Raw genomic sequence first — 23,741 nt, 5'->3', positions numbered from 1 at the left:
GTTACTAGCCTGCGCTCCGGCTCTTTGCTAGTGGAATGTTTACGTAAACAGCAATCTTTGAACCTTTTGTCTATTAAACAGTTTCCCAACGTTGAGGTTTCCGTTTCAGAACACAAAACATTAAATTCCTGTAAAGGAATTGTACGAGATCGTGCTCGATGTCTATCTGACATGAGTGAGAAGGATATTGTTGCTGAAATGAAGAGTCAAGGAGTCACTGATGTGAAACGTTTCACTAAAAAGCAAAATGACAATGTTATGCTGACCAACACCTATCTCTTCACGTTTTCCCTTCCAACATTGCCAACAAGTGTTTAAGCGGGTTATTTCAATATCGGTGTTGAGGTTTACATTCCAAACCCTCTCAGATGTTACAGGTGTCAAAGGTTTGGCCACGGAGCAAAGAACTGCAATCGCAACACTGTGTGCTCATGACCGTTCCACATGCGCTACAGAAACTTTAAAGTGCGCAAACTGTAACGGAAAACATCTGGCCTCTTCCAAATCATGTCCAGTTTTCGAACATGAATCAAAAATTCTTCAACTTAAGTGCAAAAACAACATTTCATATCATGAGGCTAAAAAGTTATTGATGTCACAATCATCTGCATCTTCTTTGTCAACTAAAACTTTTTCAGCAGTTGTAACAACTCAACAATCTAGACCAGCTCCGGTGACAGTATCTGTAGCTTGCCAAACAACACTTTCCTGGGTCGAACAACAAGTTACACTAGACACAGTAGCTCCAAATCCTCAGCTTGAGGCTAAAACGTCAACATCAGCATCTCAAACTGATATTATGCCAGACAATACATCCAACAAGGCAGTTCAGGGCGCAGCCCAGTTATCCAGAAAAGAAAAGAAACAAATGGGAAGAAAAGCCAGGTCCCTCCAGCACTTGGAGGTACCTTCGTCACTTCCAAATACTGTTGAGGTTCATAATTCATTTGAACCTCTTGACATGGAGATTAGTCCCTCGCACATTGTGAAGGATAGCAGACCTCAATCCCGATCTCAGATTAAGCCCTCATGAATGACTCACATATCATTCAGTGGAATTGCAGAGGACTGCGGAATAATTTTAATGATTTACAATTACTTATACAGGATTTTAAACCTTCAGCTCTATGTTTACAGGAGACATATTTACCAAATACTGAGAAACTTGACTTAAGACAGTACAGTTCATACAATTTCTTCTCACCCCCGGGTGTTAAAGCAACAGGAGGTTCCTCGATTTTGGTGAGACAAGGTATTATTCATAGCCCGGTTTCTCTGAATACCCCCCTCCAAGTTGTTGCTGTCCGAGTAACTTTGCACATTGTTCTTACATTGTGTTCACTCTATGTTCCTCCTTCTTCATCTCTTCAGCATGCTGATCTTCAGGTGTTGTATGATCAACTTCCCAAGCCCTGTATCGTCATGGGAGATTTGAATGGACACAACCCTCTTTGGGGAAGTGCACACACTAATAATAAGGGGAAAGTACTGGAAGATTTTCTTGCCAACAATGACATATGCCTCTTTAATGATACATCTAACACGTATTTACATCCCGGTACAGGTACTTACTCATCCCTTGATCTGTCCATGACAGACCCGGATCTTCTGAATCAGTTTGAATGGTCAGTCCACAATGACCTGTGTGGCAGTGATCATTTTCCAACCATTCTCAAAGCTATTGCTCCGTCAGATGCTCCTCCATCATCAAGGTGGAATTTTAAAAAGGCTAACTGGACTTCATATAAAAGTCTATGTGCTGACAAACTCACACCTGAACTTTTTCATGATATACCTGATGCCATACAATGTTTTTCAGATGAACTAAATAGCATAGCTGAAGAGTGTATCCCAAAGTCCTCTGCAATTCCACATGTGCGTAAACCATGGTTTAACAATGAATGCAAACAGGCTAGGAAGGCACGGAAGAAAGCTGAAATGTTTTTCCGTCGCCATCCCATGGTCCATAATTTGGACAAATTTAAAATTTTAAATGCCAAAGTACGCCGTACTTTCAAGCAAAATAAACGCCAATCTTGGCGGAACTACGTATCAAAGATTAATTCGCGCACACCAATATCAAAGGTATGGAATATGATCCAGAAAGTCAGAGGTAAGGGCTCTAAATCTATCGTAAAGATGGGAATCAAATATTGACCAATAAATCAGATTTTGCAAATAAATTAGGTGAAACGTTAGCCAAACATTCTTCCTCATCTAATTATGTACCTGAATTCCAAAAATATAAAAAACTGCAAGAAAAGAAAACTATTCATTTCAATTCAGATAATGGGGAAGATTATAATGAAACATTTTCGATGCATGAGCTTCATATTGCTCTTGACCAGGTTCACGATACTGCTTCAGGCAGTGATGGTATACATTATCAGCTCCTCAAGCACTTATCTGAGTCTTGTTTAGAGACGCTCTTACATATTGTTGATGACATTTGGACATCTGGAACATTTCCTTCGTCATGGCGTGATGCTATTATTGATCCCATACCTAAGCCCGGTCGTGATCATACTGATCCCTCCAATTAGAGACCAACATCTCTAACTAGCTGCGTTTGTAAGACCATGGAACGTATGATAAATAATAGACTTGTTTGGTACTTGGAAACCAATAACCTCATAACAGATATACAATGTGGTTTCCGTAAAAACAGAAGTACTGTCGATCATTTAGTACGCTTGGAGTCTTTTGTAAAAAATGCCATTATTAATAAACAACATGCAGTGTCGATCTTCTTTGATTTAGAGAAAGCTTACGACACGACATGGAAATATGGAATCTTAAAAGATTTACATGACTTTGGATTACGAGGCCGCTTGCCTCAATTTATATCCAACTTTTTAAATGACAGGCAATTTCAGGTCCGCGTGGGTTCTACCCTCTCTGATCATTACAGTCAGGATCAAGGTGTTCCACAAGGCAGTATTTTATCTGTTACATTGTTTCAAGATCAATAGTTTATCCAAGGTTTTAAATGATTCAGTCGATGGATCGTTATTTGTGGATGATTTTAATATTTCTTGTCGAGGTAAAAATATACCTACTATTGAACGCCAACTGCAGTTATGCTTAAACAAAATAAACAAATGGTGTCTAGAAAACGGATTTAAATTTTCTAAATCAAAAACCAGTTGTATACACCTTTGCCGTAAATACAAACCCCATAAAGACCCAGAACTATTTCTAAGTGGCAGCCCATCAAAGTTGTCAAGGAAGCTAAGTTTTTAGGTATAATTTTCGATTCACATTTGACCTTTTTGCCCCATATTAAATCCCTTAAAGCCAAATGCCTAAAGGCACTTGATTTATTGACGGTTGTTTCTAATTCAAAGTGGGGAGGGGATCAGACTACCCTCCTTCACTTATACAGATCACTCGTTCGCTCAAAACTTGATTATGGCTCCATCGTATATGGTGGAGCCTGCAAAGGCAGCCTGAAGCTATTAGATTCTGTCCATCATCAAGGTCTAAGACTTTGTCTTGGGTCCTTTAGAACTTCACCTATTGACGGTTCATCGGCCTCAACGTAGAGACTGTCTCTTACCCAACGCCGTATAAAATTATCCTTACAATATATTACAAAGTTATATTCTAATGAGTCTAATCCTGCATTTCACTGTGTCTTTAATTCCCCTTATGAAGATTTATATAACAAGAAATCATCTCTTGTTCCACCTCTTGGGCTGAGAATTATGCCTTTCATTACTGCTGCCGGCATTGACCTAGATAATATAGCTCCTTCCCGTCTTCTTTCTTCGCCTCCTTGGCAGTTGGTTAGACCACAAGTTGACTTAACGTTAACTACATTTAAAAAATCAGAAACTAATGACTTACAATATAAACAAGAATATCATCAATTAAAAAACAAATATAACAATTACAAATCCTTATTTACAGACGGATCCAAGGACGGTGGTGCAGTAGCTTGTGCCACGCCATATTAACAGCTCTCAAATATATTCAAAGACACCCTAAACATAAACAGTACATAATTTTCTCTGACTCTCTTTCGTGCCTTCAGGCTATTAAAAACCTAGCATGTAAACATCCACTTTTAATTGAAATTATTGAATTGTATAATTATCTTGCCACTGGTCAATACGACATCGTCTTCTGTTGGTTAACCAGCCATGTTGGAATCTCTGGTAACACTTTGGCTGACCTTGCTGCCAAGGCAGCACTCAACAAATCTGTGACACCACTTCTTATTCCATACTCAGATTATAAAGCTACAATAAGATCTTATATCCGTGATCTGATGCAGAAGAAGTGGGACACTCAAGTAGGTATAAATAAATTACATGAAATAAAACCTTATATCGGTTATACTTACTTGGGTTGTCAGTCCAGATTTGAGGAGGTCATTATGCGACGATGTCGCATTGGCCATACGAGGTATACTCACGGTTATCTATTAAAAGGTGAAGATCCTCCGTTTTGTATCCCTTGTGATGAAAGAATCACAGTCAAGCATGTCCTGCTTGACTGTGTTGAATATTCCATCACAAGGGATAAATAATTTAATTCAAAAACTTTGAAGAATCTTTTTAATTAGAATTATTATGGAAAGTTTCCAGATGTCCATATTTTGTCAAATATATCCAAAAGTGTAACCAGACATGGTTCAGGCAAATGTTTCAGCAGCTGATAATGAATATTGTCATCACCCGCTGCTGTGTCATGAGCTTGCTCAAGAGCAGTATATAGCTCATGTAATGAAAACACTTCATTATAGTCTTCACTGTTATCTGATTCAAATTTACGTTTTATCTTCTCTTGTTGTTTCTGGTATCTGTGAAACTCAGGGACGTAATTTGCTGATGAAGAATTTTTGGCAAAAGTTTCGCCAATTTTATTTGCAATTTGACATTTGTCAGTAATTTGAGATGGTGAAAGGCAGATTTTGAACCTTTGCCTTTAATTCTTTGAACCATGTTCCATACTTTGGATATTGGAGTGCGTGAATTAATTTTGGAGATATAGTTCCTCCAAGATTGTCGCTTATTTTGTTTAAAGGTACGACGCGCCTTTGCATTCGGTATTTTAAATCTGTTTAAATTATGGACAGTTGGGTGATGGCGGAAATATTTCTCTGCCTTTTTCTTTGCTTTTCTAGCACTTTTACAGTCTGTCGTAAACCATGGCTTTCGTACATGTGGAGTTGTAGAGGATCTTGGTATGCACTCATCAGCAATTACATTTAAAACGTCAGAAAATACTTGAATAGGATCAGCAATATCACTGAAACATTCGGGTCTTAGTTGAGATGTGCATTGAGTTTGAAATAAGGACCAATCCGCCTTGGAAAAATTCCATCTTGTATAAGATGAAGAATCAGTCGGAGAAGATGCAGATAATATCGTTGGAGAATGATCACTTCCACAGAGATCGTTGTGAACGGACCAATCAAATTCATTAAGTAGATTAGAGTCTGCTAGAGACAAATACAGGGAAGAGTAGGTGCCTGTTGCAGGATGTAGATAAGTGCTTGAATCATCATTAAAAATGCACAGGTCATTATTTGAGATGAAATGTTCCAGTATTTTACCTTTAGTGTTAGTATTTGTACCACCCCAGAGTGGATTGTGACCATTAAGATCACCCATTATAATGCAAGGTTTCGGAAGTTGATCATAGAGAGCTTGCAGATCAGTCAGGTGAAGTGTTGAAGAAGGCGGAATATAGAGTGAGCATAATGTAATGACAACATGAAGTGTGAGTCTCACTGCAACTGCTTGGAGATTAGTTGTAAGTGGTATATGGCTGTATATAACATTCTGTTTAACAAGGATTGAGGACCCACCAGTGGCCCTTTCACCCGAAGGTGAGAAATAATGATAGGCATCGTACTGACGTAAATGGAAAGTATCTGTCTGTTTCAGATGAGTTTCCTGCAGACAGAACGATGATGGTGCCAGATCTTGGACTAACAGATGTAACTCATTATAAATAGTCTTCAGTCCTCTACAGTTCCATTGTACTATATGTTTGGAAGACATTATCTTTTTGGTGGATTGATTGGGGATCTACCCCTCGCTTTCTTGGAGGGCGACAAGCTCTGTGCCCTGTGGTGGATGTTTTCTGACACATCCATGTCCTCGAGTGAACCATATTTATTGAATAATTTTATGCGATTATCTGAACCCTTGGGTGGTCTACCAGTCTTTTTCCCATTATCTGTTCTCGGTTTGACAGTACTTTTAGACTTTGAATTTGTTTCAGAAGGAGTCTGTTCTGTAGATTGTGACAATCGTTGTTCTTCAGACTGAACTGTAGAAAGCACACGGGCGTTCACATTTGTTTCTGAAGTCTGAGTAGATTGTTCAGGCGTGGAAAGTTTCGGGTTATCGGTTTTAACCCAAGTCAGGTCTGTTTGACACACAATCGATGAAGTTGAAACTTTAGGCATGGTTTCAGAAGGTACTCTGACCACTGATGCATAAGTTGCATTAGGTAGTGTTGATTCCACAATCTTTTTAGCATCAGCATAGCTAACGTTTTGAGTGAATTTTACTTTGTTTATTTCCATTTGCTTTTGCCAGATTTTACATTCTTTGGAAAACGATGAATGATTGCCTGAACAATTCTTGCATTTTTTGAAAGTGCTGGTGCAGTCTTCCGTTACATGAGATGTCTCGCTACAGTGAGCGCATGTCACTGGCTGTGTACAGGTGTTAACTCCATGACCATATTTTTGGCATCGAAAACACCTCAACGGATTTGGGATATCCCACTTTAACAGACTTGGGGAGAGTTGGAGATGGGAATGAGAAGAGGTATGTGTTTGTGTTCATCAATTCGTTGTTTTTCCGGGTAGTAAATCGTCGGACATATGTCACACCTTGATCTTTCATTTCAGACGCAATGTCCAGCTCCGACATGTCAGCTAACAAATGGTCTCTGCCTCTTATGATGCCTTTAGAAGTGTTCAAGGTTCTATGGGCAGTGACTGAAACAGGAATGCCAGCCAAAGTTTGCAGTATCAATAGGTTGGAGGCCTGCTGTTTTCGATTACATTCAATCAGTAGGGAGCCTGAACGCAAGCGTTTGATGTTCTTAACGTCACCCGCAATGCGATATATATATCCCCTTAGAAATAATGAAAGGATTCAACTTGAGTGGAGTCTTGTCAACAGTGTCAAGAACAAGGAAACGTGGCCAATTTTCTGGTACAATGGATTCATTCTCTTCATTGTCGTTGTCAAGTTGTCGCTTGGTCTTTTTGGAGGGAGTTTGGTAAGCCATAGTGAGATTATAATTGTTTCATCATGCGAGCTCCCAATCCACCACGGAGTATCACAAGGACAATGCTAAAAACAAACGGATCTCCAGTTTGCAGCACCAAGGATACCCGGATGATATACTCCAGCAGAAAAATTCAAAGTGCAATCATTCCACCAGATTGGCCCATGAGCCACCGCCTTCTGGGCATACGACTCTAGGCAAAAACATGAAAGTGTATAGTTGAAATGAAGAAGGTCCAAAAATTCGCCAAGACTTAAAAAGATACAATTTCCAAATGTTTAACATTACATAATGTAATGCTCACGGCTTGGCGTGACCAGTTGAACCGGGCCCATTCAACCACCCGTCTAGGTGAAGTCCGAAGTGGTGTATTAGGCAATAGGGACACGATTGCAGGCCCCTATTGCCCTCAACCACCAGGATCCCCTCCTGCACCGACAGAGGGCCGCAACCCACGGCAAACGGGTTGGTGGACCAAATATCCCCCCGGGTCCACAACGGGGGTGTCGGCGAGCTCTTAGCGTTACCCAGCACCCACCACGAGGAGGTGGTTCGCCACGGGTGCCTTAACTACATTTAAAAAATCAATGAATGAATTACAGTATAAACAAGAATATCATCAATTGAAACATAAATATAGCAATTATACATTCTTATTTACAGATGGGTCCAAGGACGGTGGCGAAGTGACTTGTGCCAATGTCATTGGATCCAGAACAATATCTTCTAGATTACCAGATAATAGTTCTATTTTTACAGCAGAAGCTAACGCCATATTAACAGCTCTTAAATATATTCAAAGACACCCGAAACGTAAACAATATATAATCTATTCAGACTCTCTTTCTTGTCTTCAGGCGATTAAAAACCTAGCATGTAAACATCCACTTTTAATTGACATTATCGAATTGTATAATGATCTTGCAACTGGCCAATACGACATCGTCTTTTGTTGGTTACCTAGCCACGTAGGTATTTCAGGGAATACACTGGCTGACATTGCTGCTAAAGCAGCACTCAACAAATCTGTGGCTCCATTTTTTATTCCATACAGTGATTATAAAACTGCAATTAGATGTTATATCCGTGATCTGATGCAGAAGAAGTGGGACACCCAAGTGGGTATAAATAAATTGCATGAAATAAAACCTTACATTGGTTATACCCAGTTGGGTTGTCAGTCCAGATTTGAAGAGGTCATTTGAAGATGTCGTATTGGTCATACGAGGTATACCCATGCATACCTGTTGAAAGGTGAAGATCCTCCATTTTGCATCCCTTGTGATGAGTTGGTGTAAATCCAACTAGGGACCATGCAGGTAGCAAAGGTACTGTAGGTCCCCATGGTCCCTAGTGTGGTGATCTACCTTCTGTTGTTGGCTATCTACAGCCTGTTTTTATACTGTATTGTCCATTTAACGATATCAGTTTTACCTTTCCACACTAGTTTTAATGCTAATTGTGATACCCTAGTTGTTTTACTGTCCTTCGTTGACAGGTTTTATAATGGACACAACAGCCGTTTTTATTGCTGAATGCTCTCGTCACGATATGGCTGAAATAGTGCCGATGTGACGTTAAATCGTAACTCACTCACTCACTCACTCCTCCGCCGACACAGGACCGCAACTCACGGCAAACGGGTTGGTGGACCAAATATCCCCCCCGGGTCCACAACGGGGGTGAACGGCTCCTAGCTTTACCCAGCACCCACCACGAGGAAGTGGCCGTTCACGGATGCCAAATTAGGACTAGAAAACAGCTAGATAGTCAAAGATACAAATTTATAACTAGTAACTAAACCGTATATACTTTAATTAAAAAAAGCAATGTAATATAAAGCTGGGATGTAGATCGCTAAGAACTTCCAGTGAGTTTTAATTCCCCTAATGGGACGTTAATTATGGAAATGGACCGTTGCTAAAACACGATCCTGTCTTGAAGGACACATGCTCAGCCAGCTGTCGCCGACGACACAAGATGCCTTTTAGATTTCAAATAGTTCTTGACAACATCTACAATATAAATATTTAAAGAGGAATTCGTGAAACCGTTTCCAGTGAATACATTCATGTCAATTTACACATCACCACAGACAACAAAATGCTAATTTTGATTAATTACAAACTCACGTCATATAGCTGAAATATTGCTGAGTATAGCATGATGATCGGATTCTGTGTATTATATTTCAAAAGGTTATTAATTGACAACATCTATAAATTGAATATTTAAAGAGGAACACAGTTATGTCAATTTACACAACATAACAGAAAACAATGTGTCTTTTCTAATGATGTATTGCATTTTTCAAACAGCGCACTAACGGCGTAAGTGGTGTATTGATTCATATGCATTAACCCTACATGAATATGATTCCCAGTTCCATACATACTGATTGCAGTTGCAAAGTAACGGCTGGTTCTTCAATACCGGTGCACTTTGAAGACGTTTTGTCTAATTTCAAAACTTCTGCAAACAAAAACAAACAACAACAACAAAAAAAAAAAACAACAACAAAAACAGAGACTGGTTATGTGTCGTTGTTTGATAACGTGTAATGTCTTATGAGACCAGATTCCGGTTAGAACTGATCTTCAGTAATCGATGCTTGTCTCCATCCTTTAAAATACGAGTTAGAACTGATCTTCATTAACCCATGATTATCTCCCCGTAAAGAACCTGGTTAGAATTGATCTTCAGTAGCCCCTGAATAAGTGGCAACTAATGGTATCGGCAGGTCAGGGTCGCTGATACATGTCATTGGTTCCCAGTTGCGCTGATCGGTGTCGATTAATTATGGACCCACGCCATATAGCTGGTATATTGTTGGTTACAGCGTGACACTAGTCTCACTCACTCACTCACTCACTCACGGAAGGAGAGGTGTTCAGTAGAAATGTTGATCAGTGGTGAAAGATATTACTGACTTGTTCAACTGACTGAGTTGTGGATAGCTCTGAGGTGTTCGAAACAGAAACGCACTGGTCGAAGGGGCGGGGCTAAGGAGCAGCCTCGGCTAGGGTAATTTAGTGGTCAGATGTACTTGTAGTTCAGAAATTTATATTGTTGGTCCCTTGATTTTGTAAGGTAATGATATGTGTCTGGTACAGTCTTTGTCACTATATGGATAACTAAATGTTCTACGGCGCCGTTACCTTAGCAGGACCATGTCCAGGTGATCTAAGATTAAACAGCCCAACTGTATCAAGTCTTTGAATGTCATTTAGAAGTGAAAATACATAAGAATGAAGATTTTTATGGATATCAACTTCTTATGAGAGAACACAACGTTTCGGAGTTAATGCTTACTCCTTCATCAGGTGATTGAGAAAGGGATACAGAGGTGTATTTATATGTAGAGGTAAAACAATAACAAAGTAACAAGTGGAATGAGTTAACGAAAGCTGGAAGCCAGTATAAACAAGCACTGATAGGAAGCCGATAGTTAAGATAACAATGATGGAAGCCAATGGTAATGCATTACAGTTGATTGGATATGTTTACATAACACAGATACGGGGTAAGGACGATGTACATGATTGGGGATAAGGATGGAAGCCAATGGTGATACATTACGCATGATAGGATGATGTACATAACACACGATAGAGGGTGAGCATGTTTACATGAGGGTTGATGATGTACAAACACAAGTAGGTAAGGATGTACTCGGGTAGATTGGTTATACATGAATTACATAGATAGAATGTACACAGATAGATGAGATTAATTTATCAATAAGTCCCAGGCACTTGGTAGCTACACTCCTTGGTCGCGGTTGATGGCTGGTTTCTGTCTCCGGATCTCGATGGCCTCTTGCAGTTTCCTTTGGCGCCAGTTGTTGTTGTTGGTAGATAGTATCCTAGCCCAACTGTATCTGCGCCTAGAAGAACAATAGAATTAGGTATGGCAAATAAAGATATTAATAGTATCATAAGAGAATGAACCAGTCAAAGTGTAGATTAGTGACCAAATCTACATCTAGCTCAGTCACTTAAGGGTGAAATGTGAGGAGTGAGTGAGTTAATATTTAACGTCACATCGGCAATATTTCAGTCTTATCGTGTTGAGATCATTTTGATACTGAAATGATAAATTGATAATAATAATTATGAAAAGTTAAAAATCATCCTGAGTGTAAATTATGTAGCATTTTCTTTGCTTAATATTTAATGTTTTATGAAAACAGTGTCAAAATGTTACTCAGCATTTCATTGTGTCTAGATGAGGTCTTAGGTCCAGAGTGTCCTATCTCCATGTCACGTGATTTTCACCAAAAATGGAGATAGAACATTGTGGTTCTCAGTCGACAATATGATGTTGAACATGGATATATGTAGATACTGAAATCAGTTTCATGAAAACATCTGAACGATGCGCAAAATATACATCACAATACTAAAATTGCAGTCGGAATGGTATGGGCATTGTGTTTACTCTTGTTCAACCGACCTTCACCTCAAAGAAATTGCCTTATACGTGCATCAATGTTGACGTGTGACACCACTATTTCTTTCAAAATAGCGGCTTCGCTGACAAGGGTAGACAGGATTTTGCGAGGACTTTTTGCTTGATTCAGGGATCTTTTGTACATAAATGTGAGATGTAAGTAATCAGAATTATTTTGACTATCTGTGTATTGTTATATGTTCTTATCGTTTACATTGCAAATGGCGGAAGAAGCCAGAAATGCCGATAAGTACCGTTGTCGTTCTGCGTGATTTTGCGTCAGTCATGGCGTCACGCTGCACTAAAGGTTTGACAGTTTCTTATGAATTACCAAATGATTCCATTGTATCTATTTTTAGTTTGCTTTTTCTTGCTAAGATACTCTTCTCCTGAATATACTAAGCGTATTGACCCATTGTAAGCAATGTTTAGACGGCTGGATGTTGGAAAATTCCCGAAAATGCTACAGTGTAAATTTGATTTTTTCTTTGTTTACATTTCAGTCAAGCGCTGTCTTTCGAGCACAGCGTTCGTTTTCATACCAAGTATATTTGGTTTCATTTTGTCTAGGCAGTTGTTATTGGTGACAAAGACCATTTGTAATTTAATTCTAAGATGCTTGGGGAATTCAATGATGCATTTGTCACAGCTAACTATGAAGTATACATGATGCAATAGGCGTCTCAATACCGGCCTTCTCGAAACGTGATTTTGTAAACACTATCCAATATGGCGGAAAGCGCACTTCGGCGTTCGTCTAAGTGTATTTTCGAAAACATCCCAACCGATTGTGGGTTCATCGGCGACGTTTCAGAATTATCATTACTGGTTACATGAAAACTTGATATCAGTGATCATTAATAATACTGTTTTTGAAATTCATTGCTCTCAGTAATTATCCGATTTTCACATTTAAAAAGATACTGCAAATAAAGCTGTCAATCTCGATTTTGTTCAGTTTGAAAGTTGACGGCATTTACGATGAAGCCTATTTTGAAAAGCGATTTTCAGCACTTTAGCTTGGTCTGAGATAATAGTGGACGGTATCAAGAAACTGTGACTTTTCCGCAGAATTCAAAACTGTGAAGTATGGTATATTTAGAATTTTATTAGACTTCCAATTGAGGTATGTACAAGAAGAACATATATGGCCCTGTGGCATCCAGGGGGTTAAGTAAAAGCAACTACCTGGTATTTCAGTAACACTGCTTGTGTAGAGTGACAGTGCGCCTGAACAGACAACCGAACACCTCTGTACATCTATGATGTCATCAGCAGTGTGACGTCACTGTCACTGTACAAATGGCGCCACGTCAGCTGGGTGAACCTTGGCTCAGTCGTAGGTCACAGAGTGCAGCGACATGTAAACAAACAGTTTGTTGTCTTGTTTGACAATTTGCGAGATTCTCAGAATAACATTAACACAGAATTACGTCAAGACGCACGGCGTTCACGTACAATCACTTCACAATTTTCTTACCTGATCATGCGAGGTTCCAAACACAAAACATGACAAAATGTCTGAAAATACATTCAAGAACTTTTATTCATATTTAGGAAGATAAAAAGAGATCACCTGAATCGCGACAAACGATTACGTGAACGGTACCACGTCGGTGTCAGTAACGACATGTGCTCCGTCTCTCTCAACACCAACACGGACTTCAGTGTGCACCGCGTGACACCAGGAGATCCAACAGTCGCTGACGTCCCTTGTGTCTCGCCCAGTCGGCCGCTGTCTGCCCGAGGTTGGTCCTGGCGTTGACGTCCACCACGTTGAGGTCCAGGATCAACTTCACCGTCTTAAGGTCTCCACGTCTACAGGCCAGGTAAAGGGCGTTTTCACCGTATCTGTCCACCAGTGACACATCAGCCCCTCTGCCAACCAGGAACTCCACCACATCCCTGTGTCCCTTCCGTGCTGCCCTCATGACCGGTGTCCCGCTCAACCTTCCTCTATAATTGATGTCAACGTTCCCCGCTGCCAGGATCCGCTTCACTCTCTTCAGGTCACCGTCCTCGCTGGCGTCGTAGAGGTCGCGGCCTGCTGTTGGTGATGGAGTCGCTGTAACACAAAGTAAACTGTGTACACCAGACATCTTTGTCACACATCTACAATGTTTTCATCATGTTGATACGTGACTCGGACATCACTACATTATATAAACAATTCCAACAACAATCCAACATAACGGCAATGTCGACATGTGGTTTCTGGAATTAACGATGGCGTGTGTGATATGTAACTTTCTGTTAGAGTCAGAAGTTGTAGCATTATTTTGTGTACGAGTGTTGATGTTTGTTGCAATTTACAAAGTGATAGTGTCAGTACAACTGTTGCCGCTGGGTTTTCCAACCTACCGTGTGGATCAGAGTCTTGTGTCGTCACTGGCGTAGGTGGAACCGTTGTGCTGGGTGTCAGATCCTCATTCGTGTCAGTCGTGGAGGCTGAAACAGGGAACATGTTGTTCAGAAGACTATACAAAACACATAAGCATTTCTGTTTTCACCTTCCGAGATATGTTTTCCCTTTCAATATTATGTATGGTTAAAATCTTATGGAAAAAGTATCGACCATATATCGTTCAGTTTGATTGAGATAACTGTTAATAGAACGAAAAACAGTTACACATCCTACTATTAATTTGTACCGTTTGAAATTCTGTGATTGACAACGTCAATCGATACCGGGTGAGATCCATTCCTGAAATCAAAATGACCAAAATGTGGTAAATGCAGGGAGAATGAAAAACTGAACTTCCTGTCTGCTGGGTTTTCCACCTACCCTGTAGGTCTTGTGTCGTCACCGGCGCTGGTGGAAACGTGCATTTCTGGCTCGGGTCAGTCGAGGCTGAAACAGGGAATATTTGAATCAGAATATTATACATAGTACAAAAATAGTTAAAGTTTTATTACGGTTAAGAATTTACCGTGACAAAATTATTTACGAAATCCCCTGGGAACCAGCAAAACAGAACAGAGACAAGTTGTTTACGTTCAAATTCTATTATTATTATACCACGAGAGCAAGGTATACAAAGTCACAAGTCAATATAAAAATGCAGATTTCAGGTACAATTCAAGAGAGACAAAATCCAAGTCAATGGGTCACAAAATACAATATAGCAAACGCACCAAAGTCTTGGTGTGAGAGAGAATCAACTATGGCAGAATGTCAACACAGCGATCAGCAGATAATGTAGATAATGACGGGTTTTCAAGTGTTGGCAGTAACTCAAGCAAATATGAATGAATGTCAGTGTGAGTGTCGCCCTCTGCACGGCAACCAGCCTTTATATATATTCATACAGTCACTTCCCGAAAGTTCGGGCACACACAACTATTGTCAACACTGTAGAATGCACTCGAATAAGTCTCCCGGAAGAAAAAACATAGAAAACTAGGAGCAGATAAATTCCGGAAAACCAGACTGCAGTTGTCCAGCTATTAAAACGAAATGTGACCCATCATATTTAATATTCAAAACACTAAATGTTGTGACCCAATAATAATTATTACTGAATTAACAACAAAAATATACAGAAAATGCACACTCGTAACAGTATACACTTTTGAAGTCAGTCCTTATACCTTGTCGTTTTTCCCGCAGTCTTCAGTCGAGGGAAAAACAATATGGCAGGGCAGGAGGTGATCGGAAAGAAAGTCACAGATTAAAGTCACTCATAAAAAGTCGCAATTTTCAACAGGAAATAAAGTCACAGGAAAAACAAGTCAAAACAATCGTTTATTAATTTGTAAATGTAGTCATAAATCTCAATGGTTTGGATGTGATATATTTACTCATTATTGACTTGTGATCTCTGATAGCTTAACTCTAAAATCTCAAGACTTTTCCTCAGAGGGTGGAGAAACTAGTTCAAACTAGTAACCACTGTGTTGACGTTGTATCTATGCCAAACACTCTTAAACAAGAACGTTTGTCTTACATATCCTCTTGTCGCTCACATCGAGAGACATCTCACTTGGGTAGGGTGTCTAGGTCAACGCTCCTACAAAAACGTTTTGGCATGTCAGCCCGTGGATCACCGAAATAGATAACGGGTCATGAATTATGATTGTCCAGGTTGTAGGCTCCATGGTGAGAACGGTAAATGGTCCGAGTTCCTTCCATCATTGCTTATACATCTTGGACAATTACATTAGAAGTCAGAATCACGCTGTGATCTTAATGCTATCGAGTTATATGGGACATTGTCATAGGTGATGTTGCATGCCAGCCTGTAGACTACTAGATGTTTCAACAGTTGAACAGGAATGACCCAGCAGAGTCACAGTTGATGAAGAGGCCAAAGTGGTGGGTGATGTAGAACGAAGCTACTGGTTATGTAATGGCTTGCATGAAGCTTCCGCTCCTTCCATAGTGGCGACGTTAGGTGACGTCATGGGCGATTCTGATTACGAGTCTGATAGCACTGAGACCGAATGTCATCCGTGATATATTTAGATGCACTCTACTGGTCAGGAAACATGTGATGATGCTCCACCAGCAATTTCTCAGCCATGTGGAAAGAGGAAATCCCAATTTCGTGTTATATAATTATTCATCATTCTCATTTGAATCCAAACGGACAGTAATTGCTGTGGATCTAAGGCGTTTCTGTGGAGCGCAAGTTATAATATTGAATATAAAGACTATGTATTTATCTTTGGTCTCATGCCATATCACATTGCTGGCGTTTGCCTGAGTTATGAGTTTAACTCGGAAATATGAGTGGAACTCATAACTCCCTTTGGTTAACGGTGGTCTCGGATACAAAGTGATTAAGAAGCACCTGTGTAAGTCGAAGCTGAAGTTCCCTTGACAAGAGATGATATGAGATGACACCAGGAAATTGCAACTGTCTATGGCTTATGTCTGTCTCGGATGTAAAGTGAACACAGGAAAATGTATTGTAGCATTGGTCTCTACCATTAGTGAGCTTGCATGTTTTCGAATCTAACACGGCCTCAGATGTAAGGTGAATTAAGAGCACTATCGATGTATCATTGATCACTGATAAAAAGCTCCTTCTGTTTAGGCTCGTTTCCAGGTGAACAGGGACTTGATTCATTGGTCTCGAATGTTTTCAACTTACTCCCGTATTTAACTTTTGTCTCAGATCTAAGTCTTTTGCGCCACCATTTTTATCAGTTCTAAGATGGACGTGAAACACCAGATACTGTGCACAGGTGTAGCATATTCGGAATACATAAATAAAGGACATAATGTCATGACTAATACATACACAGATAATAGATGAAGAGCTTCGAAATTTATGTTAGATGAGTATATGAGCGATCACATTAAAAATACTGTATATTACCTTCTACGCAAACCCCTTTTCCAGATCGAGTCTTCAAATATCGTTGACCTGGGTTGCACATACCAGATGAAACCTCGAAAGTGGAAAAAGAAGAATCAGGTTATGTTCTCCTCTATACTTCATCTAATAATATAATTTTGAATATATATATATATGAATATATATATGACCCACATTACCCTTCTAGTGATTTGATTGACATTACCTGTACTACGATGCATGTTTAAATATAAATTACGATACAGTTCCCTGTTATTCACATTTGGCTTCTTCTCTGTGTACCGCTCCTCATTAAATACTCCCTATTGACTTCATGACTGTGAAGACTTCTCAGCGTGATGAGTACAATAGCCCGACACTGATGGCTAACTGACGATCAGCAAGATTTAGGTCACGTCCCTCAGTTTAAAATGTTTACGCTTCACACGTATTTTGGTGAATTTCAGTGCTGCAATTGAAACCAAATCCTCAAATGAAAAGAATTAAATTTGGTTTCCAACTTGATCCTATCATAATTTGTTTATTTTCTTGACTAGTTATAGGAGAGACAGTGCCTCTACGCAGCATATGTTTTCCTGGAGTGAAGCGGTTGAAGCGGCTGACATGCCAATCACCAATATGATATATTAATCTGCGTGGTATCATTATATAGAGGGAGCAAAATCTTGCTTTATTTTAACGATACTTTCACTTTTTAGAAAGATTTCTATGGATTCCATTCTTTTTAGAATGTGTGTAAAAAATAGTATACAAAGCTCGTTCCCCTTTCATATCAAGTTTATGTCCTTCGCGAATGTCCCCCGTTTAGGTCCCAGCTGAGAATGTTAGTGGCTGTACCCTTAAAGGGAGTTGAAGTATTTTAAGATTAGTGTCCTCCTGAGAGGGTACGTAGGTCCCAAAATATTCGATGTAAATTTAAGGCTACCAGGTTTTAATCGTAGTATTCATGTAATTTTAATTTTGGCTAGCATTTTGTACACTCTCCAGCGGCTGAAGGGATGGTGTAAATCCAAATAGGGCCCATGCAAGTAGCAAAGGTACTGTAAGTCCCCACATAGATTGTATTACCTATTTCAGCACGGTACCTTGGGAGGTGCATTCTGCGCATGCTGCATGTCGTTGGATAGCAGGACCCTGGCCCATCACGGAGAATTTTTCCGTTTGTTTTTTGGCAATTAAAATTAAGGAGGAATTAAGGTTTCTGTGATTTTAGGCTGTCTGATTTTCTTCCACAGAAGTCCCGGTTGAAGTCGCTCCCGCCATTGTATTTTGGAAGCCTTTTACTTTGTCATATCTATGCATGTATACATGGATGGAAACCCGAGGAAACGCTATTTCCAAAAATGCAAACGTTAATCTAAAGCTGCCTATGTTTAAAATGCCTCGGAAAGCCCTTGACAGTTGCCAAGTTATAATGTGCATTCAAGGCATGTCTGATAATATGTAATAAAGTTGCAATAGATTGGAATAAAGCCATAAAAGCAATCCCTGTAGTCTTAATATATAAACGTTTACTGTGGTGGAAAGCCTTTGAAAGTGCGGTTCTGCCAAGGTGTAATGTGCATTGGAGTCGCGTCTGAGAGTCAGGCAATGCGCGTCATTATATAACTGTTCTTGTGCGTGTAGTTGGTAGAAATGGGGATCTGGCGTGCACCTTCCGTCAGCTATTACTTCAACATCCTCAATCCAAAATGAAAGATTTAAAATGCATCGGAAAGCCCTTGTTCATGCGGGTCTGCCAGGGTGTAATGCGCATTTGTGTCACCTCAGACAGTCAACACGTGCACAAAGTCAATAACATGTGCTCATTGTAGCGAGAAATCACACATAACTGAAGATTGTGAAAGTACGTTTAAAAAATGCACAAACTGTTCCAGTAATCCTTCATCCTTTTCCAAAGACTGTACAGTGTGGAAAAAACAAATGGAAATCAACAAAGTTAAATTTACTCAAAATATTAGCTTCGCTGATGCTAAAAAGATTCTTGAATCAACAGTACCCAATGTGTCATATGTATCAGCCATTAAGACACCGTCGGAAAGTTTGTCAAAAGTAAATTCGGCAGTCACTAGTTTTTCCATAGAGTGTCAAACAGATCTGACTTGGGTAACAGCCGACACCCCTCACCTTCTTATACCTGAAGAACAGTCTACTCAGACTTCGGAACCATGTATAAACAGTCAGATTCAAGTTCATGATGAATCACAGTCATTGCCTCAGTCCACTCAGAAGACTCGTCCAGAAACAAGTTCAAAGAAAACAGTTAAAATACAGTCAAGACTAGGGCAGAAACAGTGAAAAAAGGTGTCAGAGCTTCTAAGGGTTCGGAGAACCATCTTCAATTATTTAACAAATATGGTTCATTGGAGGACATGGATGTGTCAGAAAACATCCATCCCAGGGCACATAGCTTGTCGCCCTCAAAAAAGCAAGGGGTCGATCCCCTATCCATCCACCTAAAAGATAGGTCATTTAACTAATATCGTACAGTGGAATTGTAGAGGTCTAAGAACTAATTTCAATGAACTACATCTTTCAGTCCAGGATCTCACAACATCCGCATTCTTTTTGAATGAAACAGATCTGAAACAGACAGATAATTTTAAGTTTAACGCCTATCATTCTCTTTCCCCTCCGGGTGATAGGGTCACTGGAGGTTCTAGTATTCTTATACGGCAAGATGTTATTCACAGCCCTGTTATACTAACACTAATCTCCAAGCTGTTGCAGTGCGACTGACTCTGGGTGTAGCATTTACACTATGTTCTCTGTATATTTCTTCAACACTTCAACATACTGACCTTCAATCACTCTATGACCAACTTCCAAAACCATGTGTTATTATGGGTGAGCTAAACGGTCACAACCCTCTCTTAACACTAACACTAAAGGCAAAATAATTGAAGATTTCATTTCAAATAATGACCTGTGCATATGTAATGATGATTCAAGCACCTATATGCATCCTGCAACTGGCACTTATTCTTCTCTGGATTTATCTCTTGCCGACTCGAACCTCCTTAATGAATTTGATTGGTCTGTTCATAATGACCTTTGTGGAAGTGACCACTTCCCAACTATCCTCTCAGAAATTACTCCATCCGATTCTCTATCGTTTACAAGATGGAACTTTTCGAAGGTTAACTAGTCTTTATATCAAACTATGTGTCAATCAAAACTACGACCTGAATGTTTCAGTGATATAACTGATTCAATTCAAACTTTTGCTGACATTCTAAATAAAATAGCTGATGAGTGTATACCAAAGTCTTCTACGACTCCACATGTAGGAAAACCGTGGTTCAATGCAGATTGTAGACAGGCCAGAAAAGCGAGGGAAAAGGCAGAACCTTATTTTCGCCGTCATCCAACTGTCCATAACGTAGACAAATTCAAAATACTAAATGCAAAGGCGCGTCGTACCTTTCAACAAAACAAACGGCAATCGTGAAGAAATTATGTCTCCAAACGTAATTCACGCACGCCAGTGTCGAAAGTATGGAACATGGTTCAAAGAATTAAAGGTAAAGGTTCAAAATCTGCCGTTCACCATCTCAAAGACGGTGATAATTTCATTACTGACAAATATCAAATTGCAAATAAAATTGGCGAAACTCTTGCCAAAAATTCATCAGCAAATTATGTCCCTGAGTTTCAGAGATATCGGAAACAACAGGAGAAGACAAGCATTCATTTTGAATCGGATGACCATAATGAAATTTTTTCATTACATGAGCTATATACTGTCTTGAACAAGCTCATGACACAGCAGCGGGTGATGACAATATTCACTATCAGCTGCTGCAACATTTGCCTGAACCATGTCTGGTCACACTTGTAGATATATTTGACAAAATATCGACATCTGGAAACTGTCCAGAAGTTTTGGCTTCATCGATTGTGTGTCAAACAGACCTGACTTAAAACCGATAACCCGAAACTTTCCACGCCTGAACAATCTACTCAGACTTCAGAAACAAATGTGAACACCCGTCTGCTTTCAACAGTTCTGTCTGAAGAACAATCTACAGAACAGACTCCTTCTGAAACAAATTCAAAGTCTAAAAGTACTGTCAAACCGAGAACAGATAATGGGAAAAAGACTGGTAGACCACCCAAGGGTTCAGATAATCGCATACAATTATTCAATAAATATGGTTCACTCGAGGACATGGATGTGTCAGAAAATATCCACCACAGGGCACAGAGCTTGTCGCCCTCCAAGAAAGCGAGGGTAGATCCCCAATCAATCCACCAAAAAGATAATGTCTTCCAAACATATAGTACAATGGAACTGTAGAGGACTGAAGACTAATTATAATGAGTTACATCTATTAGTCCAAGATCTGGCACCATCATCGTTCTGTCTGCAGGAAACTCATCTGAAACAGACAGATACTTTCCATTTACGTCAGTACGATGCCTATCATTATTTCTCACCTTCGGGTGAAAGGGCCACTGGTGGGTCCTCAATCCTTGTTAAGCAGAATGTTATCCACAGCCATATACCACTTACAACCAATCTCCAAGCAGTTGCAGTGAGACTCACACTTCATGTTGTCATTACATTATGCTCACTCTATATTCCGCCTTCTTCAGCACTTCACCTGACCTGACTCTCTATGATCAACTTCCGAAACCTTGCATTATAATGGTTGATCTTAATGGTCACAATCCACTCTGGGGTGGTACAAATACTAACACTAAAGGTAAAATACTGGAACATTTCATCTCAAATAATGACCTGTGCATTTTTAATGATGATTCAAGCACTTATCTACATCATGCAACAGGCGCCTACTGTTCTCTAGATTTGTCTCTTGCAGACTCTAATCTACTCAATGAATTTGATTGGTCCGTTTACAACGATCTCTGTGGAAGTGATCATTTTCCAACGATATTATCTGCATCTTCTCCGACTGATTCTTCATCTTATACAAGATGGAATTTTTCCAAGGCCGATTGGTCCTCATTTCAAACTCAATGCACATCTCAACTAAGACCCGAATGTTTCAGTGATATTGCTGATCCTATTCAGGTATTTCTGACGTTTTAAATGTAATTGCTGATGAGTGCATACCAAGATCCTCTACAACTCCACATGTACGAAAGCCATGGTTTACGACAGACTGTAAAAGTGCTAGAAAAGCAAGGAAAAGGCAGAGAAATATTTCCACCATCACCCAACTGTCCATAACTTAAACAGATTTAAAATACTGAATGCAAAGGCGCGTCGTACCTTTAAACAAAGTAAGCGACAATCTTGGAGGAACTATATCTCCAAAATTAATTCACGCACGCCAATGTCCAAAGTATGGAACATGGTTCAAAGAATTAAAGGCAAAGGTTTAAAATCTGCCTTTCACCATCTCAAATTACTGACAGATGTCAAATTGCAAATAAAATTGGCGAAACTCTTACCAAAAATTCTTCATCAGCAAATTACGTCCCTGAGTTTCACAGATACCAGAAACAACAGGAGAAGATAAAACTTAAATTTGAATCAGATAACGGTGAAGACTATAATGAAGTGTTTTCATTAGATGAGCTCTTGAGCATGCTCATGACACAGCAGCGGGTGATGACAATATTCATTATCAGCTGCTGAAACACTTGCCTGAACCATGTCTGGTTACACTTTTGGATATATTTGACAAAATAGGGACATCTGGAAACTTTCCTCCTTCATGGCGTAATGCCATTGTGGTCCCCATACCCAAACCTGGTAAGGATCCTACTGATCCTTCCAATTACAGACCGATATCTTTAACCAGCTGTGTCTGTAAAACCATGGAACGAATGGTAAATAACAGATTAATTTGGTATCTGGAAACCAATAACCTCATTACAAATATTCAGTGTGGTTTTCGGAAGAATAGAAATACTATTGATCATCTAGTACGTTTAGAATCCTTCGTTAAAAATGCTATCGTCAATAAACAACATGCTGTGTCGATTTTCTTTGATCTCGAGAAAGCTTATGACACGACATGGAAGCATGGTATTTTGAAGGACTTACATGACTTTGGGTTGAGAGGCCGTTTGCCTCTTTTTATATCACAGTTTTCACACACACAATTTCAAGTCAGAGTGGGTTCAACCCTGTCTGACCATTATACTCAGGATCAGGGTGTCCCGCAAGGCAGTATTTTGTCTGTCACTCTGTTTAGTATTAAGATCAACAGTCTCTCAAAGGTTTTAACTGATTCAATCGATGGACCACTTTTTGTGGATGATTTTAATATTTCTTGTCGTGGTAAAAATATGCGCACCATTGAACGACAATTACAGTTGTGTTTAAATAAAATAAATAAATGGTGCCTTGAAAACGGCTTTAAATTTTCTCAAACAAAAAATAATTGTATACACTTTTGTAGAAAATATAAACCCCATAAAGACCCAGAACTATCTTTAAATGGCACTCCAATCAAAGTTGTAAAGGAGGCTACATTCTTGGGTGTAATTTTCGATTCTCATTTAACCTTCTTACCACACATTAAATCTCTTAAAGTTAAATGCCTGAAGGCACTAGATTTGTTAAAAGTTGTTTCAAATTCAAAGTGGGGAGGGGATCAAGCTACCCTCCTTCACTTATACAGATCATTAGTACGGTCTAAACTTGATTATGGCTCCATCGTATATGGTGGAGCCTGTAAAAGCAACCTGAAACTTCTTGATTCTATCCACCACCAAGGTCTAAGACTT

At 39.5% G+C, this 23,741-nt stretch overlaps 1 protein-coding gene across 1 annotated transcript in view; it reads right to left on the bottom strand.

Moving 5' to 3' along the window:
• The window catches only part of LOC137259708 (cyclin-dependent kinase 4 inhibitor C-like), a 408,328-nt gene extending 392,638 nt beyond the window's left edge, over positions 1-15,690 (bottom strand). The window contains exons 1-3 of the mRNA XM_067797298.1: positions 15,660-15,690; positions 14,498-14,563; positions 14,074-14,160 (exon numbers count right to left, since the gene is read on the bottom strand). Of these exons, the coding sequence (XP_067653399.1) occupies positions 14,074-14,160; positions 14,498-14,563; positions 15,660-15,690 (184 nt within the window). The remainder of the gene's footprint in view (positions 1-14,073; positions 14,161-14,497; positions 14,564-15,659) is intronic.
• Between the last annotated feature and the right edge of the window lie 8,051 nt (positions 15,691-23,741).

Source organism: Haliotis asinina, chromosome 13 (genome assembly GCF_037392515.1).
Source record: "Haliotis asinina isolate JCU_RB_2024 chromosome 13, JCU_Hal_asi_v2, whole genome shotgun sequence".
Taxonomy (NCBI): Eukaryota; Metazoa; Mollusca; class Gastropoda; order Lepetellida; family Haliotidae; genus Haliotis; species Haliotis asinina.
Note: the sequence above shows the minus strand (reverse complement) of the source record. Positions and strands in the feature narration are given on the sequence as shown.